This window comes from Pelophylax lessonae (genome assembly GCF_965119305.1).
Source record: "Pelophylax lessonae genome assembly, chromosome: 10".
NCBI classification, from domain to species: Eukaryota; Metazoa; Chordata; class Amphibia; order Anura; family Ranidae; genus Pelophylax; species Pelophylax lessonae.
In genome coordinates this window covers 144306802-144329010 of record NC_138777.1, presented here as the reverse complement: position 1 = coordinate 144329010, position 22209 = coordinate 144306802, and the positions used below count along the sequence as shown (strand labels likewise).

At 45.0% G+C, this 22209-nt stretch overlaps 1 protein-coding gene across 3 annotated transcripts in view; it reads right to left on the bottom strand.

Moving 5' to 3' along the window:
• SPTBN2 (spectrin beta, non-erythrocytic 2) overlaps window positions 1–22209 on the bottom strand; it is a 1240451-nt gene that overhangs the window by 123244 nt on the left and 1094998 nt on the right. For all 3 annotated transcript variants that reach the window (XM_082270338.1, XM_082270340.1, XM_082270339.1), the window contains one exon: window positions 8599–8665. In XM_082270338.1, coding sequence (XP_082126464.1) covers window positions 8599–8665 — 67 coding nt within the window. The remainder of the gene's footprint in view (window positions 1–8598; window positions 8666–22209) is intronic.

The following is a 22209-nucleotide window of genomic DNA, read 5'->3' as shown; positions in this document are numbered from 1 at the left end:
AGGAAGTGAGGTCGTCAGAGGCTGAACAATATGCTGCAGGCGAAGGGAAAATGGCTGCCAATAGGAAGTAATGGGAGGCTTCGGCAAGATGGCCACCGACATGTGCACCGAACGATCGTTCGCCACACACAAGATGGCTCAGGATGGCGCCAAAAACACTACATAGAAGCTGTGTAAAAAGCCCACAGTGAAGCCAGACATGCTGCCCACACCTAAAATGGCGGACCGCGCGGTTTTCACCCCGCAGCGGCCGCCTCACACACAATCTGCACCTCCAAACACCTTAGTGACATAGGAGAGGGGCCCCCACACACACACAGCGCCAGTAGTGCAAATAAAAAAGATCCCGCAGGGATCGCATCAGGGAGCCCCACAAACGCACAGACATGAGGGGACACCACAGCACACAGGACTGCCACCCCAGACAGAGGCCCCACACAGATAGTACTTACCTGTACCAGATGGCATGGGGTGCCTCTCAGTAATGGAAAGCCGCAGCCCTCAGATGGCAGGGAATGTCATCAGCCAAAAACGCAGGACACTGCAGCATGCGAATGCAACGCAGATGTGTCCAGTGAGGTAGCCACCTCACAGGCTGCATCCCTGCTGCGAACAGGGATGGGTCGTTCCTAATGCCAGGGCGAACACATGGCTGAACGCTGGATGGCGGGCTGGGGATCCATCTGACCCTCTGCCCTGGAGAACCAGGGCGGCCAGTCCGATTCCCAGCTCCGCAAAATCCATCTTCATCCGAAGATCCGACTAAACTAAAGCTGACAAATAAACAGCTAGTAAAGCAAAGAAAAAATGACATTCTTGCAAATAAAAGCAGAAGAAAAGGATTAGAAGGCTGAGATTGTAGCCCCAGCACAGGGAAGCCTATCTACTCCTAACGCTAGGCAGAAGACAAACTCAGTTGGGATGGCTTACTGCAGGGGGGTATTGACCAGTGGGACAGCCCCCATGGGTGTGTCTATGTTAAATGCTTTTCTTTTTAACAAGTCTTATGCCTAGCTACTCCTGTGGAGGGGAAGTCAATACCCATTGGTGAAGACTGTATGAGTGGGCGGTGACTGTTGGAGGACGCAAGAGAAAAAATGAATGCACTGACTAGGAACACGTTAAGGATTTGGGATGGTTTATGTAAATTTTTTCACTGTGAATATAATGCACCATTGAGCTCTTTAACAGACAAATTATATTAAACCTGGGAAAGAGGACCATTTGTATTTTACAAGATGGGCAAAAAAACAGGTGATACAGTTAACCACTTGCCGACTGTATATTGTATATATACGTTGGCAAGCTGGCTCTCCTAGGCAAAACCACGTATCGGTACGTCATTTGCCTGGGAGGAGCAAGGGGGCGCACTCCCCCCCGATCGTCAGCGGGGATGCTGGCGCGTGTGTCAGGCGGCTCCGATTGCCGCCTGACACTCTCGATCTCTCCCCGCTAACAGAGAAGGGCGGTCGGCTGATGTAAACACAGCAGTCCGTCCTCCTCCCTCGGATGATCACAAAGCCCATGTGATCCTGCTATATAGGATCGCATTTCTCTGTGTTCATCTCACAAGCCCAACCCCCCCACAGTTAGAATAACTCCCCTAGGCTTAAATTTAACCCCTTGATCACCTATACTGTTAACCCCTTCCCTGCCAGTGTCATTATTACAGTAATAATGCATATTTTAAGCACTGATTTCTGTAGTAATGTCACTGGTACCCCCAAAAGTGTCAAAGTTAGGGGTCCGATCTGTCCGCCCCAATGTCGCAGTACTGCAAAAATGGTAGATCGCCACCAAAAAAAAAAAAAAAAGACAATAAAAATGACAAATCTTTCTCATAGTAAACACGATAGCTTTATACGTAGCAGAAAAATTGGCCTGAAATGTTAAAAAATTTGGATTTATTTTTTTTTGGGGAAGGTTATATAGCAGAGTGTGAAAATTGTTTTTTTTTTTTTTTTTTTGCAAAATTGTCGCTATTTCTTTGTTTATAATGCAAAAAATAAAAATGGCAAAGGTGATCAAATACCACCAAAAGAAAGTTCTATTTGTGGGGAAAAAAAGGACGTCAATTTTATTTAGGTACAGCGTCGCATGACCGTGCAATTATCCGTTAAACACAATGCCGAATCGCAAAATAGGGCCTGGTCATTAAGGGGGGGAAATTCTCCAGTCTGAAAGTGGTTAAAAGATGTAATGGTACGAAATAGAGTTTGCATGTTTTTTGAACACAGAAATGGGTAAATTTGCCACTTGACAAATGGAGATATACACAGATACAACACTGTGCACCCTCTCCCTCAGCCCTTAGGAGGAGGGGATAATATGAGACCAATGGAGAGGCTATTTGACTCACTTGTATGTATAGTATATCTAAAATATATAAGATCCTACGTCAGGAAACTGATTCCCCATATCCACCTTAGGGAGATGGGAGCAGGAAATAGGACTCCTCCAGGATGAGGAAGACAGACAGAAGGTTTTGACATTAGCTTGTTATTCATTAGCTGACCTAAAGACAACAGAGACATGTTACAGCTTTTTATAGGCAGTGTGTAAAAGATAGGCAATTTTTGCAAAAAGTGGAATTCTTTTGTATGTATATTGGAAAAAGCAAATAAAAAGTATAAAATACAAGGTTTTTTTTTTTGTCAAAACTCTCCAGTTTTAGTAAATCAACCCCAATGTCCCTCAAATGGAAAATAAAAGAGCTGTTCCATGGATATCTCATCAGAGGTAGGATATTTTTCAATTCTGATTTGGTTGGACAGTTACCACAAAGGGACAGAGGACCAAATTAACTTCCCGTCAGCCACAAAGTTGAGTATACTTCTGTTCTAGTGGTTAATATAAAGCACTGGAGCAACCACTGTTGGCACAGAACCTATGAGAATATCTTCTCAAAAGGGGAAATGCTTTGGCCCAGGACCTGTTGGATGTTTCCAGTGCGTCCTCAAACAGCATGTGTCGTAGACAAGTCTTTGCAGCCACAGAAGCTCTAAAACACCCAAAGCCTACAACAGTAGCCTGATCCTGCAAAGGCTACATTATATGCTACATTAGGGAGGTTTGAACTATACATCTGAGTCCTCTCAAAACTGTTGGGATTCTGACGCAGAAAAAAATTGGGGGCTGTAGACTCAGTTTGGCTCACAAAGATCAGAGGCAAATTCTGTCAGGGATGGCCCCAGAGCAGCCTTCGACCAAATACGGAACAAAAGATCTAGTACTTGGCAAAAACAGCTAGGATGTTGTTCTTGGACTTTCAGGAAGCCTCACCTCCTACCGACGGAGCTAAAAGACTCTTAAGCTGAAGGCCCCATAATTAAAAAATAGCACTCCCAGATTGCAGTCCTTACTTCCATATGGAACGCCCCTAGCGGAGTATGGGCCAAGGTCACCCATATCAGCAGGACTATGTCTTTAAGGCATGTTGGGCCATGTGATTTTCAGCAACTAGGGCTTAATGTGAGGCAATTCTTCAAGGTTTCATGCAGCTGGAGATGACAAAGTCATTACCGGCAGGCAGGGGAACATGAGATCCATTTGTTGCTTCAGTAGAAGGAGTAACTGCAGGATAGTGATTCCACTAAGTTGAATTGTGGGAAATAAAAAATGAAGGAGGCATAGGCAGCTTTCAACCTATCGGTGATCAGCACTCGGTTTCCCTAGGCCATAACTGTTACCGTGGTAAGATGGGATTGGTGGGAGTATTAAAAAGGAACCTAGTGGTATAAACTTTGAGGTAGCTCTCAGTGTTTTGGTCCTTCCTTATTCACTAAATGAGCCAACAGGCAGGATCACACCAGACAGCTCTGGACCCCAAGAAAGCTCTGAAGCGAACAGTACATAGATCTGGAAAACATCCAGAAAGCGTCACAATGAAGACTCCAGTGCCGAAAGGTCACATTCCTGGTTACATAGTAGTTGAGGTTGAATAAAGACAACAGTCCATCTAGTTCAACCTGTGCGTGTCAGTGACTTGATCATTTCCCATAACCATGAATGTTGTAATCTGTGAGCTGCACGTCCAAGAGTCTTTTAAAAGTAGCCATACTCCCTGCAGCTACCACCGATTGTGGAAGAGAGTTCCACATTTTTACCGCCCTTACAGTGAAAGAACCCCTTACGCAGCTTAAGGTTAAACCGCCTCTCCTCTAATCTCATTGTGTGGCCACGTGTCCTCTTGCACTCCTTGAGACTAAATTGATTTTTTTCCTATGCTGGGATCACCATTGAGGTATTTGCAAATCACTATCATGTCCCTTCTCAGGCGTCTCTCTACAAAGAGAATAAATTAAGTGCTTGTAATCTCTCCTCGTAATTAAGGTCCTCCAATCCCCTAATTCGTTTAATTGCTCTTCTTTGGACTCTCTCCAGTTCCAGCACATCCCTTGCGAGGATTGGCAACCAGAACTGGACAGAATACTGCAAGTGTGGCTGAACCAAGGTTTTATAAAGTGGTAGGATTATAGCTTTATATCCCCTTCCTTATGCATGCTAATATTCTGCTCACTTTGACAGTTGCAGCTTGACATTGCATGCTATTGCTTACTCTAACTTCTACTAGAACCCCCAAATCCCTCTCCATCCTGGTTTACCCCAGAAGTCCCCCACCCCCAGAGCATAATTTGAGTTTGTTTTTTGCCCCCAAGTGCAATTTCTTACATTTCTCTACATTAAATCTCATTTGCCACGTAGTTGCCCACTCTAAAATTTTTTTCAGGTCATTCTGTGAGATTTCTATATCTTGATGAGAAGTTATTGCCCTGCATATTTTTGTGTCATAAGCAAAACCTGAGATTGAGCTACTGATTCCGTCCTTTATGTTATTAATGAATAAACTGAACAAAATTGGTCCCAGGACTGAGCCTTGGGGGACCCCCACTTACCACTCCAGACCAGTCGGAGTACACGTTATTTATCACCACCCTTTGGACACGCCCATGTAACCAGTTTTCTATCCAAGAGCAAACCTTGAGGTCGATGCCTGCAGACCTTAGTTTGTAGATTAAGCATTTGTGGGGAACCATATCGAATGCCTTCGCAAAATCCAGATGCACCACATCCACAGGTCTCCCCCTATCTAGCTCACCTACTCATAAAATGTTAATAGATTGGTTTGGCCAGAACGTCCTTTTGTGAACCCGTGCTGATTACTGCTGATGATACTTTTGACCTTCGCAAATTCTTGGCTATAGTCCCTTAGCATCCCTTCCAATTTACATACAATTGATGTCAGGCTGACTGGCCTATAGTTTTCCGGAAATTCTCTCCTCCCTTTTTTAAAAATTGGTATCACATTAGCTTTCCTCCAGTCACCTGGTATAGTTCCTGACATAAAAAAAAAACAAAAAAAAAACCAGGGAATTTCTGCGCTACAAATGTGACAATTTGATAATGTGATATAAACAAAATTAGTGTGTAAGCCGCTTTCCTATAGAAAAAAGTCCAAAACAAATGTATAAAAAACCGTGTAGCGCTTACAATAATGTGTCAAAGTGAAACGTAAATCAGTGAAACCATAGTTCTAAAAAAGTACCAAGTCCAAAAAAAAGTTCAAATATGAAAAAAGGTAGAAAAAAACCTTTTGCATAAAGGAGAACCACAAGTCCCAGCATGCAGATGAGAGTCTCAGTCCCTCCACGACAAATGAGAGGAAGCCACCAGTGGGATAACACAAAGGGGAATGGCCGTTTACCAGAGGCTGTTGGCTATCCAAATGAATGGTAAAACCAAATAGCTCTTGTAAACAGTTGTAGACCACCGGATAAAGATCATCTGACTCGGCTGCTCAGGTCAAATCACAGGAGGGCATATAGGGCACATGGGATCCACATACATGAGGAAGTAACAATAGCACATAGCGTAACATTGTTTAAAAAAGATGCATTTATTTAAAAGGTAGCGCACTTACAAGTAACATGAGAACATCAGGCATAAAAACAGTCTCTCCAGATCGCAATATGGAAGCAAAGGCCACAGCGTTCGGTTGCGTGAGCTGGCTTGGGGGGGGGGGGGCATGGTCGTAGCATCTGGTGCAGCTCGACGTACGTTTCGTCACAAGATTGACGCCTCCTGATGACATCAATCTTGTGATGAAATGTAAGTCGAGCTGGACCAGACGTTACGACCATGCCCCCAAGCCGGCTCAAGCAAAAGAACGCTGTGGCGTTTGCTTCCATATTGCGATCAGGAGAGACTGTTTTTATGCCTGATGTTCCCATGTTACATGTAAGTGCACTACCTTTTAAATAAATGCATCTTTTTTAACCACTTACCGACTGCCGCCGCAGTTTTACGTCGGTCCTTTGACGCTAAATACCAGGGTTATGGCAGCAGATGCAGCTGCCATAACCCCAGTATTTTTGAAAACAGCAGCCGATCGGGTTTCAGATAAGGGTGGCCCCAGCAGCGGATTCACCGTGGGATCACCCTTAGGGTGCGTCGGAAGAGGTGCCCCCCTCCCGCCGTGTCCCGGCAGTTTTCCCCGCTTACCAGACCCGCCGACAGCAGGGAAAACGATCCGGTCCCGGATCCTCCGAGACAGGAAGCAGAGTGAGGGCAAGATGGCCCTAACTGGACTCTATGGTCATGGAGGACCGGATCGACGTCAAACGTCATTGCCTAGCAAAAGGTTTAAAGGGTCGATTTTTTTTCAACACTTTTTTTTTACTTCTTTTTTAGTGTAGTTGTGAGGTCTGCAGTCTTTTTGACCCCGGATCTAAAAGTAAAGAGGACCTGTCATGCAATTACAATTAATTATTACAAGGGATGTATACATTCCTTGTAATAGGAATAAAAGATGATAAAAAAAAAAAACGTGTAAAAATAAAAAAATAATAAATAAAATAGGAAAAAAAAAAATTAAAGTGCCCTGTCCCGGTTAACTTGCGCGCAGAAGCGAAAGCATACAGAAGTCCCGCCCACATATGTAAACCGCGTTCAAACTACACATATGAGGTATAACCGTGATCGTTAGAGCGAGAGCAATAATTTGAGCCCTAGACTTCCTCTAGCGCTTTTTGGCTTTTCTATTCCCCTTTTTGTGCTATCCCACTGGTGGCTTCCTCTCGTCTTGTCGTGGAGGGACTGAGACTCATCTGCATGCTGGGACTTGTGGTTCTCCTTTATTCACAAGTTTTTTCTACATTTTTTCTTATATGAACTTTTTTTTTTTTGACTTGGTACTTATTTAGAATTATAGTTTCACTGATTTACGTTTCACTGACACATTATTGTAAGCGCTACATGTTTTTTTATACAACAGTCTAGACAAAACCCTACTGAGTTCCTTGAGTACTCTCGGGTGCAAGCCACCGCGTCCTGGTGATTTATTAATGTTAATGTTATCAAGTCTTTCCTTGGTTAGCCTTGCCACAACAAAAGGCCTTTTTAACTACGATGTAGCGACTAGGTCTTCAAAGACAGGGGGGGTCACACAAGCTGCTGTGCCAAAGATCTGGACCTAGAGAATGCTCTGTAGCTATCTGATACAGTACACAAAAGATATAGAAAGTGCAGCAATGCAGAGCCCAGCACCCAAAGATCACTTTCCAGGATAGGTCTGCATTCTTCCATTTCTAGCTGTACTGCATACTGTATGTAACTGATATTATTACAGTTTATAATAGGGATCGACCGATTATTGGCAACACCGATATATCAGTGGACCGATATGCACTTTCCCCGATATATTGGAATCGGCCTCTGAAGTTACCAATATTGCCGATATTTTCGTGACGTCATTGCGTATGTTGCGCTGCACACGTTCTGCCTTCTAAGACCTATTGCAGCAGTTTATTATGCATTAATGCACAATCAGATGATGTGAAACTGATGTCCAAGTGCACTTTTCCTATCAGTTTTCATGCAGTTAAGGTGTGAAGAACGAGCCCTTAAATGTTAAAAATGTTAATGAATAAAGATTAACATGTTCAGTAACAGATTTGTGTCGAAATTTGTGTTTATTTTAAAACATTTTAAATGTGCAAAAATCTTGGTTAATATCGGCCAATACCGATATGCGATCGCCAAAATATCAGTATCGGCAACGAAAAACCGATATCGGTCGATCACTAGTTTATGCAGTGCTGCCAGAGGGCACATGTGTTAGTAAAGAAAATACTTTGTTTGAACCTGCTTAGCACAAACTATTTAAAGTCCTAGTAAAACTGAAGTCAGGCTTTCATATTTTTTTTTTTTTTTTTTTGTTAGCCAGTGTCCCAACCTTTTATTGGCAGCAATGTAAAGCAAGTTTCTAAGCATTACTACATTCAAGTGTACTTCATTGGAAGATAAGGAAACTTTGTTTAAAATGGCAAAAAAAAAACAATCAGCTCACTTTAAAAAATAAAAAAGATGAAAACTAAAACCAAAATGTATACCTGAAACTGCTATTCCTTCCCTATACAATAAAGTCCTACAAAAACAAAGTTACCCCATCCTTAACACCTGACTAGCAAAAAAAGAGCCAATAATTCAAAATCTCAAGTATTCAGTATAACCCCCAGCATTTCTTAGATGGAGATCAGCAATGGCAGCCAGTTTTTCTCTTTACAACTTTATAAGTGTACAAATATATGTGCTGACTACCTGAGGAGAGTCGGAGTCTGTGTACAGTCCATTCACAGAAACTTGTTCCGTTTGCAGGCTTTGTAATCTTAAAAGAAAAAACATTTTATATTACTTAAAAGAGCAAAAGTGAGTGATACAAGAATACAAAATAAATGTGCATTTCCCAGGAGGATTACATTTTGCATTTCTTTGGCAGCCAAAGAAATGTATTCAAATTCCTGGTCAAGAAACTTTTTTTTTTTTAAATGCATAGGATGACTCAAGGAATAGGGGTGAGAGTGTAAGAGAAAGACTTACCAATACCAATGCCAGGAAAAAGCAGCTGTAAAAACGTGCTTTTAGTAGCTTTTTCCTTTGGCGTTAATGCACATTTAGCCTCGTTAGCTTTTAGCAGCTTTTTTCTGCCTCTAGTCAAAATCAATTATTAACATGTGTGTATCCAGTGTCACCACAAGATGGCATTATGGACACCAATGTGTGACCGTGCCACGTCCTATCATATAGGGCAGTGGTCCTCAACTCCGGTCCTCAGGGCCCACTAACAGGCCAGATTTTAAGTATTACCTTGGGGAGATGCAGACTAGAGTACTACAATCACTGAGCAGCAAATGATATCACCTGGGATGTATTTCAGTTATCTTAGAAACATGGCCTGTTAGTGGGTCCTGTAGGGCAGGGTTGAGGACCACTGATATAGGGAAACTAAAAACTGCTATTGCACGAAAAGTGGACTTTACTGGCACAACATCATGACACTAAGTCGTAAAAATAAATGGATTTTTGTAAAATCTTACCGTAAAATCCTTTTCTCTTAGCTCATCGACAGACGTAGTCCTCGGTGATACACCACCTTCGGGTTATGTTACCTCCGCAGGAGCAGGACTAGACAGGAAATTAAAAAGCTCTGGCCACACCCTAGGGGCAGTCCCAGAGGGTATATCCTCTCTCTCTCTGCCTCAGCAAATCAGTTATGTGAAAAAGCAGTGCTTAGAGAATTTAACCCAACCCAACTCCAAAACAGAGGGGCGGGGACTACGTCTGTCGATGAGCTAAGAGAAAAGGATTTTACGGTAAGATTTTACAAAAATCCATTTTTCTCTAGCGCTCATCGACAGACGTAGTCCTCGGTGATACACCACCTTCGGGACGTCCCAGAGCAGTATCACAACTGAGGGGTGGGAAAATGGAAATCAAATCCCAATCTAGAAGGCCCAACCGGTGCCAACTAGAAGTTTACAATGCTCATCCTTAATGATGAGACTCAACCAAAAAAAGAGAAAACAATTTTTTTTTTTTTTTTTTTTCAAACAGAAAAAAACCCTCGAGGTAGACCACCGGTCTCCTCAAATTGCGGCCTGCAAAACCTTGCGGCCAAATGAGGCATCCGCCGATGCCGTCACATCAATTTTATAGAATTTTGTAAAGGTATGTACCGACGACCAGGTGGCCGCCTTACATACCTGGACCACTGACGCCTGATGGCGAAAGGCCCAGGAAGTACTGAGCGCTCGAGTGGAGTGCGCCCTAACAGGGAACGGAGGACTCTGACCCTTAATAGAATAAGCCTGTACCACCGTTTGTCTAATCCATTTGGCAATGGTCGCGGCAGATGCAGGCAAACCCTTTCTGGGGCCATCCGTGATCACAAAAAGTGAATCCGTCTTACGGAATGATTCCGTAGCTTTCAGGTATACCCTGATTGCCCGAACCACATCTAAGGAATGCAACGCATGTTCCCGATGATGCTTGGGCTGAGGACACAAGGAAGGTAGTACAATATCTTCATTCAGATGAAAATCTGAAACCACCTTGGGAAGAAAAGATGGCTTAGGATGAAGTACTACCTTATCCCTATGAATCACTAGGTATGGTGACTGGCATGATTATGCAGCCAGTTCTGACACCCTGCGAGCAGAAGTAATAGCCACCAAGAAGGCCACCTTCTGGGATAATGTAAGCAAGGGAATCTCCCTGATGTTTTCAAAGGGAGGTTTCTGTAGAACCGACAAAACCAAATTAAGATCCCAGGGCGGTAAGGGCGCGCGGACTGGAGGAGCCAGGTGCCGCACCCCCTGGATGAAATTCCGCACCAAGGATTTGGTAGCTAAAGGCTTCTGAAAGAAGATTGCTAATGCTGAAACTTGACCCTTGATGGTGCTCAAGGCTAGCTTCTGCTCAACCCCTTGTTGCAAAAAGGCCAATATTCGAGTCACCGAATAGGTACGTGGAGGAAATCCTAAAGATTCGCACCACGCAATATAAGTCTTCCATGTGTGATAATAGACTTTGCTGGAAGTCGCTTTCCTTGCTTTAATAAGGGTAGGAATGACTGAAGTAGACAAACCTCTGTCCTTCAGTACTTGGGTCTCAATGGCCAGGCCATTAAAACCAGCGACTGTAAAGCACGAAGGTAAATTGGTCCTTGAGACCACAGACACTCCCTGAGACGAAGTTCCCACGGAACGTCTGCGACTAACATGTCCAAGTCGGCCAGGCCGGCTTGAGGAGGCCAGCCTAGAATTTCTAGGACCACTGGCGCTGATTGGATCTGAACCAGGCGCCCCTAGAGCTATCTGGCCCCGACCATCCGAGAAAGTCTGGTCGTTTTCTGTTCCCACACATTTATCAGATACCTGATAGTTATCAGGAAAGGTGATCTTTTCTGGTTGAACCTCAGGGACCGAAGTCACCCGACTAGAGGCTACTTGGCCTATCTGGTCAACCAGATCCGATTCCTGTGAGGTATCGGGACTAATCTTAGGAAAAGGTAAAGGAAAAGATCTTTTCAGGGAACGGTAACTACCGCTTCCTGTGGTACTTAAATGTTGGAAGGGAAGAATCGCACCGGTAGTAGTGGTTGATGCTCGATCTAATGTCCTGAATACCGGTGAAAACGTCCCCCCACCCTGAAACCGGGTGGGGGCGCACCTTCAGGCTGTGTACTCCTTTGCTTCGGGTTTGGCTGGGTTGGTCCCCTTCTTGAACCCTCCTGGAGGAGTCTTGCCTTTCCCGCTAGTACCAGCCGGGCGCCCTTTATGGGCGGTAAAGAAAGGTCCTCGCTTGTTGCGAGGTCCCTTAGCTTTTGCAGCCTGTGGCAAAAAAGTGCTCTTGCCCCCAGTGGCATCCTTAATGATTTCATCTAGGTTGGCTCCAAATAGAAGATTCCCCTGAAAGGGGAGATTGGTCAAGGTCTTTTTGGAACCTAGGTCAGCTGACCAGCATTTTAACCACAGCACACGTCTGAGGATCACTGCTAACTTAGATGCATGCCCTAATAGGGGAGTAGTGTCCAAGGCTGCGTCACAGATAAACCGTAGCCCTTGTATGATCTGTTCCATCAAATCAGATGTCTCCTGGGGAATATCTTTTCCCCTAAGATCTTGGCGTACCATTTTCGCCCATTCCGTAAGTGTCTGGGAAACTAGACCAATAACGATTACTGGTCTAAATGCTGACCCTATCAGAGAAAAGATAGTGCGGGACTCTGCTTCTATCTTTCGATCCACCGGATCCTTAAAGGACGAAGTGTCCTCCACTGGAATAACCGTGGCTTTATTCAGCCTGGAAATAGGCGGATCCACGACTGGTGGTACCGTCCATTTCTTAATGATGGATTCCTCAAACGGATAGCGTCTAGCAATACGCTTGGAAATAGTAAAGGTACGTTTAGAATGCTCCCATTCTCCTTTAATCTGATTACCAAAACATTTAGGTACAGGAAAAGCCTTCGCCGTCTTGATGGGCTTATTAGTCCCAAAAGGCCTCTCTGTTTCAGTTGCCTCTGCCGGTAAAGCCTCAAGTTTTAAGGTTTCTTGCACTGCCACAACTAGTGCGTCCACCAATGCTTCTTCCTGAATTATAGCAAGAGAAGAAGCGTCCTCCTCACTGTCTGAGGGGGCTTTACCTGGGATAACAGCCCTTGCAGAGGAACCTGCAACTGCCGTGACCATCTCTGAATCTGAGTCAGAGGTGTCAGATGGTATAGGGGTAGGCGGGGGTCGCTTCCTTGACCCCCGTCCCTGACAGGCCGCCTCCACCCGAGCCACCATAGACTCCAAAATTGCTGTAAATGACTCTATACTCTGTGCACCGGCGGGTCCCGAGGCCCCCTCGAGGGAAACAGGTGGGGGAATATGTGTGGCAGGGTCCATAATAACTCCAGTTACTTCCTGGATAATATAATTCAAAAGTAAAGAAAAAAACTTTTTTTTTTTTTTTTTTTCTGCTGACCCCCAGCGCCACAAAAAGCCCCTTAGTGTTACCTGCTTAGGGATCCCTATCGATCGAGAGAGAGAGAGATAGACCCCCAGGCTCACCACTTGATGCTCAGAGTTAAACTGCAACAGCTTACAGCGCTGTCTTGACAAACAGGAAGTCTTTTGGCTGACTGCCCAGGAAGAAAGGAGGCGGCTCCGCCCCTCTGCACGCCTTCCGGCGCCTCCCCCAAGCTCCACGAGGTGTAGAATCACCTCAAACATGGCCGCCCCCATGCTGGAGACACGAGGCTACGCCAAAATGGCGGCTCGTGCGATCCAGCAAAAAAAATGGCGGCGGCCTAAACTGAATAGCTGTGTGCTGCAGGGCACACAACACTCTCTCTGCATGGGGATATGGCGTGGTTGGCGGTACCGGCCCTGGCGGACCGCGTGGCCGTTCGGGAGGCCTGCTAAATAGCTGGAGATCTGATTTGGAAGGCAGTCTACATGTCCGTGGCTTCTGACTGGTAGGTAGCTTATACTTAACCCATAAGATTCCCAGAATGCCACAGATTACATCTTTAAAACATGTATACAATAGATTGTTAGCTCCCAAGCCAAGCCTCCTGGCTTTTGCACACATAAATCACACTCAAAGTAGGAGGATTTGTGACATGTTATAGAATAGAAAGGACTCTTTCTTACCATACAGAGAGGGGCCCGCGTTCACCACAAAACCCGTCAGGGAAAAAGGGGGAACATACTACTCACCATACCGGAACCAGGCGGGCACCAACTCCTGACAGTACCCCTCTCCACCGGGGCGGGAGGGCTGTCGACCAATACGGACGCCGTGACTCATGGTCTTTGGCGTTTCAGCGAGACGTTTAACTCGCGGGGTCAGTCCCTTAATGGGACTTTGTCGCGGCCGACCCAGCGCGGAGCTATGGCCTGCACGCGCTCGTAGGCTGAACTGGGGTGACCACCGGATCTCAACATCCAGCCCGTCGCCCAGTTCAGCTTTCTTGCTTGAAGATCTCACAGGAACACTGGAGAAAAAAGCTGTCTAAAAAATCTTTTTAAGAAAAAAATCTTGCCAGGACCGAAGATCCCAGCAAGGTATCTAGGTCCTTACTCCTAACTAGACAGAAAATAACTGATTTGCTGAGGCAGAGAGAGAGAGGATATACCCTCTGGGACTGCCCCTAGGGTGTGGCCAGAGCTTTTTAATTTCCTGTCTAGTCCTGCTCCTGCGGAGGTAACATAACCCGAAGGTGGTGTATCACCGAGGACTACGTCTGTCGATGAGCGCTAGAGAAACATAATTTTATTCCAAAACAGTTTAAAAATTCATTTTCACAGAATACATATACAAACGAGCATGGTTTTAAAAAAGTAATATGCAACAAACAATACACTCAATTGATCATAGGTGAACCCCACCATACCACATGGTACCAATGTGCTGAAACCACTAGAAGCCCTTTGGCCTAGACTAAAGTCATGCAATAATACAGGCTTTTATTGGTGTAGTTCTAGTGGTGGCAGTGTATTCACTAGGAAACGACGGATTCGCTACATGTTTCACGGTATAGCGCTTCTTCTGGAGAGTGTCATTAAATATAACACTTTATCATAAGATCTATAGGAAAGACCAGGAGGAATATATGCATGAACATTCATACAAATATACAGCCTCATTTGACAAAAACAGTGCTCTAAGAATATGCAAACTATATACGATGACCGTCTAATTGTGCATACATATATACAAGATAGTCACATTTCTTACTAATAAAGAATGTGTTGCAGAATAAATTAAGTAGTCCAAAAAGAACCAAATCAAGATAAATAGCTACAACGGTGGATCACTGAGTGTCAACGCCCAGAGACAGATGGAGGCGGGGGGATGATCTAGAGTAAATTGACTCTAAATGCCTGTATGTATGGAGTATATCAATGAATGAATTGCTCATATCCATCAGTAGAATGAATCAGGGTAGAAAAGATCTTTTGATGAATTCTATGACAGGGAGTATAGGAATATATATCTATCCAGTGTCAGGGGATGGAAGCACTGCACATATATGTACCCCATGGCAGTATTAAGGTATGGTGCAGCTGGACTCAGTCAGGTCCCTCCATTCTTCAAAGTGAGTTTTTTTCACGGTATAGAATGGACAGTGGCCTTGCTCTAGATAGAAAACATTGGCTCCATATGAATACCCGCTAGTGTGTTGATACTGTGGTAAAATAGTTACTAACGGGGTGCCCAAAAGCTTATCCCCTACATACCTGTCAGGTGAACACTATTTAGTTCCTGGGTACCAGGGATATCAGTCTAAAGGGCTTGATTCAATAGAGGATTTGCAAAGGATATGTATATAGACAGAGCCCTGTCCCACCGTGTAGGAATTGTACATACGTGGAAGACTTCAAAAAACAGGCAAACCTACTCTGACTACTGTGGAGGAAGGAACACAGCCGCTTATCTGGGAATCTTGCCGCCTAATATGTGGCAACTATGTGGACTATGTGCAACTGTGCACTATTTCCTAAATTCCACAGGGCATTGACTTCTCCCCTCCTCTCCTTATTATTCTTTATCTCTACTCTTCAAATATATTAACAGTAAAAAGGTTAGGTCTGAGCATGTAGGCCCTTTACAAAATAATCAGGAGTGGGTGACTGGGGACAAAGAGAAGGCAAATTTATTAAATACTTTCTTCAGCTCTGTATATACAAAGGAGCATGGGGGAGGCTCATGACCATAATGAGGACGGTATTGACACAGCCCCTAATGATCCACAATGGCTCAAAAGTGATATGGTCCAGAAATATTTAGACAGAATAAGGGTGGATAAAGCGCCTGGACCAGATGGCATCCACCCACGCATCCTAAAAGAACTGAGCGCTGTAATTTCTAAGCTTTTGTTTCTAATTTTTAGGGACTCGCTAAGGACTGGAATAGTACCACTGGATTGGCGTAGGGCCAATGTAGTGCCTATATTTAAAAAGGGATCAAAGTCTTTGCCAAGTAACTATAGACCTGTTAGTTTAACTTCTATAGCTGGGAAGATATTGGAGAATTTAATAAAAGACCACATAGATGAGTTCTTGGTGGAAAAAAATATTTTAAGCAACAGACAGCGTGGATTCATGAGAGACAGAAGTTGTCAAACAAACCTGATTTCTTTTTATGAGGAGGTTAAGTAAAACCTTGGACAGAGGGGTGGCTGTGGATGTAGTATACTTGGATTTCGCAAAAGTGTTTGACACAGTTCCCCACACACAGCTAATGTGTAAGGTAAAGTCTACAGGCTTGGAAAGATCAGTTTGTAATTGGATAGAAATTTGGCTAAAAGATAGAATTCAGAGAGTAGTGGTTAATGATTATTACTCTGAATGGTCTAAGGTTATCAGTGGTGTACCCCAAGGTTCAGTGTTGGGACCCTCACTTTTTAATATCTTTATAAATGATATAGGGTCTGGGATTAAAAGTAGCATTTCAGTCTTTGCAGATGACACCAAGCTTTGCAGTGGAATAACTTCTTTACAGGATGTCTCCAACTTACAAGCTGACCTCAATGCACTGTTTTATTGGGCAACTATGTGGCAAATGAGGTTTAATGTTGATAAATGTAAAGTTATGCACTTGGGGGCTAAGAATATGCATGCATCATACATACTAGGTGGAGTAGAACTGGGGGAATCCATAGTGGAGAAGGATCTGGGTGTTCTGGTAGATCATAAGCTTAATAATAGCATGCAATGCCAAGCTGCTGTTTCCAAAGCAAGCAAAGTCCTTTCTTGTATTAACAGAGGCATGGACTCCAGAGATAGAGATATAATTTTGCCCCTGTACAAATTATTAGTAAGACTTCATCTGGAATATGCAGTTCAATTTTGGACACAGTTCTTAAAAAGGATATCGGGGAACTGGACAAAGTACAGAGAAGGGCAACCAAACTGATAAGGGGCATGGAGGACCTCAGCTATGAGAAAAGATTAGAGGAACTGAATTTATTCTCTCTTAAGAGGAGATAAAGGGGGGGTATGATCAACATGTATAAATACATAAGGGGACCATATAGTGAACTTGATCATGATGATCCAACTTGTGGTGCGAATTGTGCTCTAAGGATCTTAAATGGGGGACCTCCACGCCAAAATCTGAAAAAAAAAAAAAAAAAGCGTGGGGGTCCCCCCAGGTTGCATAGCAGGCCCTTTGGGTCTGGTATGGATTTTGAGGGGAACTCCATGCAAAAAACGGCATAGGGTCCCCCCCCAGTATCCATACCAGACCCTTATCAGAGCATGCAGCTCGGCAGGTCAGGAAAGGGGAGGGGATGAGCGAGCAGCCCCACCCCCTCCTGGACCATACCAGGCCACACACCCTCAACATGGGGAGGTGGGTGCTTTCGGGCAGGGGGGGGCTCTGCAACCCCCCCACCCAAAAGCACCTTGTCCCCATGTTGATGGGGACAAAGGCCTCTTCCTGACAACCCTGGGTGGTGGCTGTGGGGGTTTGCGGGCAGGGGGCTTATCAGAATCTGCCCCCCCCTGTAACAAGGGGGCCCCCCAGATCCCGACCCCCATGTGAATGAGTACCCCACCCATTCACCCCAAAAAAGGCAGTGTAATGTAAATAATGACGAGAGACGGTTTTGAGAAGTCCTTTATTAAAAATCTTCCTCCGGTCTTCCCCCCTCTGGTCTGCCAACCCAGTCCTCCCCTGACGATGTCTCCCGTGATTATGCCAGCTCCGTACTTTTTCGACTTCTTATATAGCCGCGGGATGTGGCCACTCGGTGACGTCACCTGGAGACCCCGCCCCCTTGTGTCATCACGCATCAGGTGACACAAGGGGGCAGGGTCACCGGGTAGCCACACCTCACAGAGGGAGAAGACCTGAGGGATTAGACCTGAGGCAGAAGATGGGAGGATTTTTAATAAAGGACTTCTCAAAACCGTTTCTTGTCATTTAGACTACACTGCCTTTTTTGGGGTGAATGGGTAGGGATACAATGTACCCCAAACCCATTCACATGGGGGGTAGGGATCTGAGGGGCCCCCTTGTTACAGTGGGCGTCTAGATTCCGATAAGACCCCTGCCCGCAGACCCCCACAACCACTGCCCAGGGTTGTCGGGAAGTGGCCCTTGTCCTCATCAACATGGGGACAAGGTGCTTTGAGGTGGGGGGGATGAAGACCCCCCCTGCCCCAGAGCACCCACCCCACATGTTGAGGGCCTGTGGCCTGGTATGGTCCAGGAGGGTGTGGGGTCGCTCGCTCGTCTCCTCCCCTTTCCTGACCTTCTGGGCTGCATCCTCTGATAAGGGTTTGGTATGGATTTTAGGGGGGGACCCCACGCAGGTTTTTTTGGGCGTAGAGTTTCCCCTCAAAATCCATACCAAACCAAAGGGTCTGGTATGGAACCTGGGGGGGAACCCCTACGCCGTTTTTTTCAATTTTAGCATGAAGTTTCTCTTCAAGATCCTTCAGAGAGTGTAATTTGCACCACAAGTTAGATCATCATGATCAGACTTGGATGCGACTTCCATTCAAATCAATGGGCTCCCATAGGGAACCACTGATTTTCACATAAAGGAAAAAAAAAAAAGTATGACGTGGCTTTACCACTTAAGCCCCGGCCTGTTTTTCACACTCCATGTTTACAAGTTAAAATCATTTTTTTTTGCTAGAAAACTACTTAGAACCCCCAAACATTACATATTTTTTTTAGCAGAGACCCTAGAGAATAAAATGGAGATTTTTGCAAATTTTTTTATCACACCGTATTTGCGCAGTGGTCTTCCAAACGCAATTTTTTTTTGGAAAAAATGCACTTTTTTGAATTTAAAAATAACAAACCAGTAAAGTTAGCCCAATTTTTTTCCATAATGTGAAAGATAATGTTACGCCGAGTAAATAGATACCCAACATGTCATGCTTCAAAATTGCGCACGCTCAAGGAATGGCGACAAACTTTGGTACTTAAAAATCCCCATAAGCGACATTTTAAAAATTTCTACAGGTTGCCATCTTAGAGTTACAGAGGAGATCTAGGGCTCAAATTATTGCTCTCCCTCCAACAATCGCGGCGATACCTCACATGTGTGGTTTGAACACCGTTTACATATGTGGGCGGTGTTCCCGTATGCGTTCGCTTCTGCGCGCGAGCTAACGGGACAGGGCGCTTTAATTTTTTTTTTTATTTATTTTATTTATTATTTTTACACGGTTTAAAAAAAAAAAAATGTATAATTTTTATTCCTATTAGACCCCGTTCACACTGGGGCGACTTGTCAGGTGACCTGGTCGCCTGACAAGTCGCCTGCCATAGAGTAGCACAGGACCCATACTAATAGGAGCGACACAAGTCGCTCCGACTTAGAAAAAGGGTCCTGAGCTTCTTTGGGGGGACCGGGAGCGACCTGCATTGACTTCAATGATATGAAGTCCGTGCCGACGGCTCCGAGGTCGCGGTGCGAGCTGCGCACCGCGACTTCACAGGTCGCCCCCGCAAGTCGGGTCGCGCCTGTGTGAACCGGCTCTTACAAGGAATGTAAACATTCCTTGTAATAGAAATAGGCACGACAGGACCTCTTTTTTGTGAGATCTGGGGTCAAAAAGTCCTCAGATCTCACAAGTACACTAAAAGATGGAAAAAAAAAAAAAAAGAGACCTTTAAACCGGTTGCTAGGCAACGACATTTGCTATCACTCTGGTCCTCCAAGACCAAGCTTGCCCTCATTCGACATCCTGTCTGAGGATCCGGGACCAGATCTTTTTACCCACTGCCGGCGGGTCCGGTAAGGGGGTAAAAGTACTGGGACGCGGCGGGATGGGGCACCTCTTCCGCCGCCTCAGAAGGGTGATGCCGCGGCGAATCCGTCGCTGGGACCACCCTTATCGGAAAGCTATTTAAAAAAATACCAGGGTTATGGCAGCTATCTGCTGCCATAACACCGGTATTTAGGTTTAAACGGCCGACAAAAATAGTCGTTGGGCGATCGTTAAGTGATTAACGCCATATGCGGCGTTAAGCAACGTTTAGCAGCGTCAGACATTTTTACAGCTTTAACACCGGTCCTCAGAACGCACTGGCCCTGTTTTTTTCCTAAAAGCAGCTGTAAAAATGCCCTGTGTGCAGGAGGCCTAAAAGGGAAGATTGCAGAGGAGGCAGATGGCTTAACAATTACAAGGGATGGCTGCAGATGTTCATACTGGCACCTTTAGGGGGGGGGGGGCTGGGTTGTGTGGACTCTGTGCGCTTTAACACTACATCACCCATACCCGTCATTCGCTTCCCCCACTTTTTAATGGTAAACTGACAACTGGGCAGAGGAAGCCAATAGGCATACAACACATGAACGTGATTGGTAGTAAACTTTACAACGGCAGATCACTGAAAAGAATGAGGGCATAATAAACTTCACTCCATTCTGATAAATGCTGGCGAGACTACGCAACATTAGGTGTGTTTCTGCAAAAAGATCTCATGTCTCTCTAATTACCCTACAATACAGTGACCTTAAAATTTATATTTGGACAACTTTACTACAGTGTTACTTTAAACCATTTCCAAGTCATGTCAACCTAATACTTACCTTCATCCCTGCTTTGGAGTTTTCCACCATATGCCTGGCACCATATAGTTTCTGCATAAATGGTCCATACTAGAGGTTCAACAAATGGAAATTTTGGTGCAGAAACCCAAAAATGCAGGATACACGTGGCCAAAAACAACACTTTTTAAAAAAAATAATATATAAAATTGGATTATATTCAACTTTTTAATTAATATAATCAATTTAAAGGAATGTGAATTTATCGTTGGCCATTATTGGCACCTTTAGCGAAAGAAAAGCTTAAGAAAAAACTGGATTTTTGTCTTACCGTAAAATCCTTTTCTCTGATATTGAGTGACGGACACAGCGACATATCTTCATTAGTCTAATGGGTTAAGCTGCGCTTCCTAGGAGTAGGACACTCGGCGGAAAAGGGTTAACAAAGTAAACAAAACTTTTAGCTTCGCCCATGGGGCAGTCCCAGGTATACTCCCATTTCCTGCTCTAGGATTTAGTTTTGTAACAAGCAGTGTTAGAAGAATACATAACCCAGCACCACAGAGGGGTGGGTGCTGCGTCCGTCAATGAACATCAGAGAAAAGGATTTTACGATAAGACCAAAATCCAGTTCTCTTTCGTTCATTGATGGACACAGCAACATATCTTCATTAGTTGAATGGGATGTCCCAAAGCAGTAAAAGCATGAGGGGTGGGAAACGAACACAGCAAGAACAATTCCTACCAGGCTAAACATAGCCAACCAGGTAATCCAGGAGTTCAACCAGGAACAACCGAAGCTCACCTGACAAATAAAAAATACACCCTCAAAGAGGACTAATCCTCTTCAGCAGCGGCCTGCAAACCATTGCAGCCAAAAGAAGGCATCCGCAGATGCCAACACCTCCACCTTATAAAACTTTAGTGAAAATGTGCGCCGACGACCAGGTGGCCTCCTTGCAAACTTGCACCGCTAACGCCTGATGACCAAAGTCCCAAGAGGCACTAAGCGCCCATGAAAAATGCACCATAACAATGTAATAGGTCTGCACCACTGTCTGCCTATCCACCTAAAAATGGTCGCAACAGACGCGGTCAGCTCCTAACAGAATCTATCCATAAGGACAAATAGGAAACCTGATTTTGGGAAAGACTCAGTCATTACCAGGTGCACCCTGATTGCCCGAGCCACATCTAAAGAGTGCACGGGAAGCAACAGATCTCTTCTAAAAGGATGTCTCCAGGGAGCATCGGCAACCAACTCTACCAGATCTGCGTACCAAAACCGGCTAGGCCAGTCTGGAGCCCCCAGGATGGCCGTAATCCCTTCTGCCTTCTGAGTCTATGCAGGAGTCTTGGCAGAGGTTCTAGAAGAGGCAAGACGTAAATCAGACAATACTGGTCCCAAAAGAGCCACCAGAGAGTCTGTGGCGTCGGCCAGAGGATCCCAAGACTGTGCCACAAAGCCAAGCACCTTCCTGCTAAAAACAAAAGGCCAACAGGACCACCTCACTAGAGATACAACTGATGAAACACCCCTGGAAGAAGTGACCAGTATATTGATCGATAGACTGGATTCTTCCAGAGTCCAGATCCCCTGAGCACAAACCGCCACCCCACTAGGACAGGCTGGCATCCGTGGTGACCACCATCCCATAGAAAGGAAGGAAGATTTACCTGTTGAAGTGCCGGAGAATGAAGCCACCATGTCAGGGACACTCTCGTACCCCGGCTCAACAGGATGAGTGTGTCTTAACACTGTGGATTCTTGCCCCATATAACAAGACTCTCCCTTGCAGACGTCTCATATGGACAGAGTTTGGAACGTGTACCATGGGAGAAACACCCTGGCTGAGGCTGAG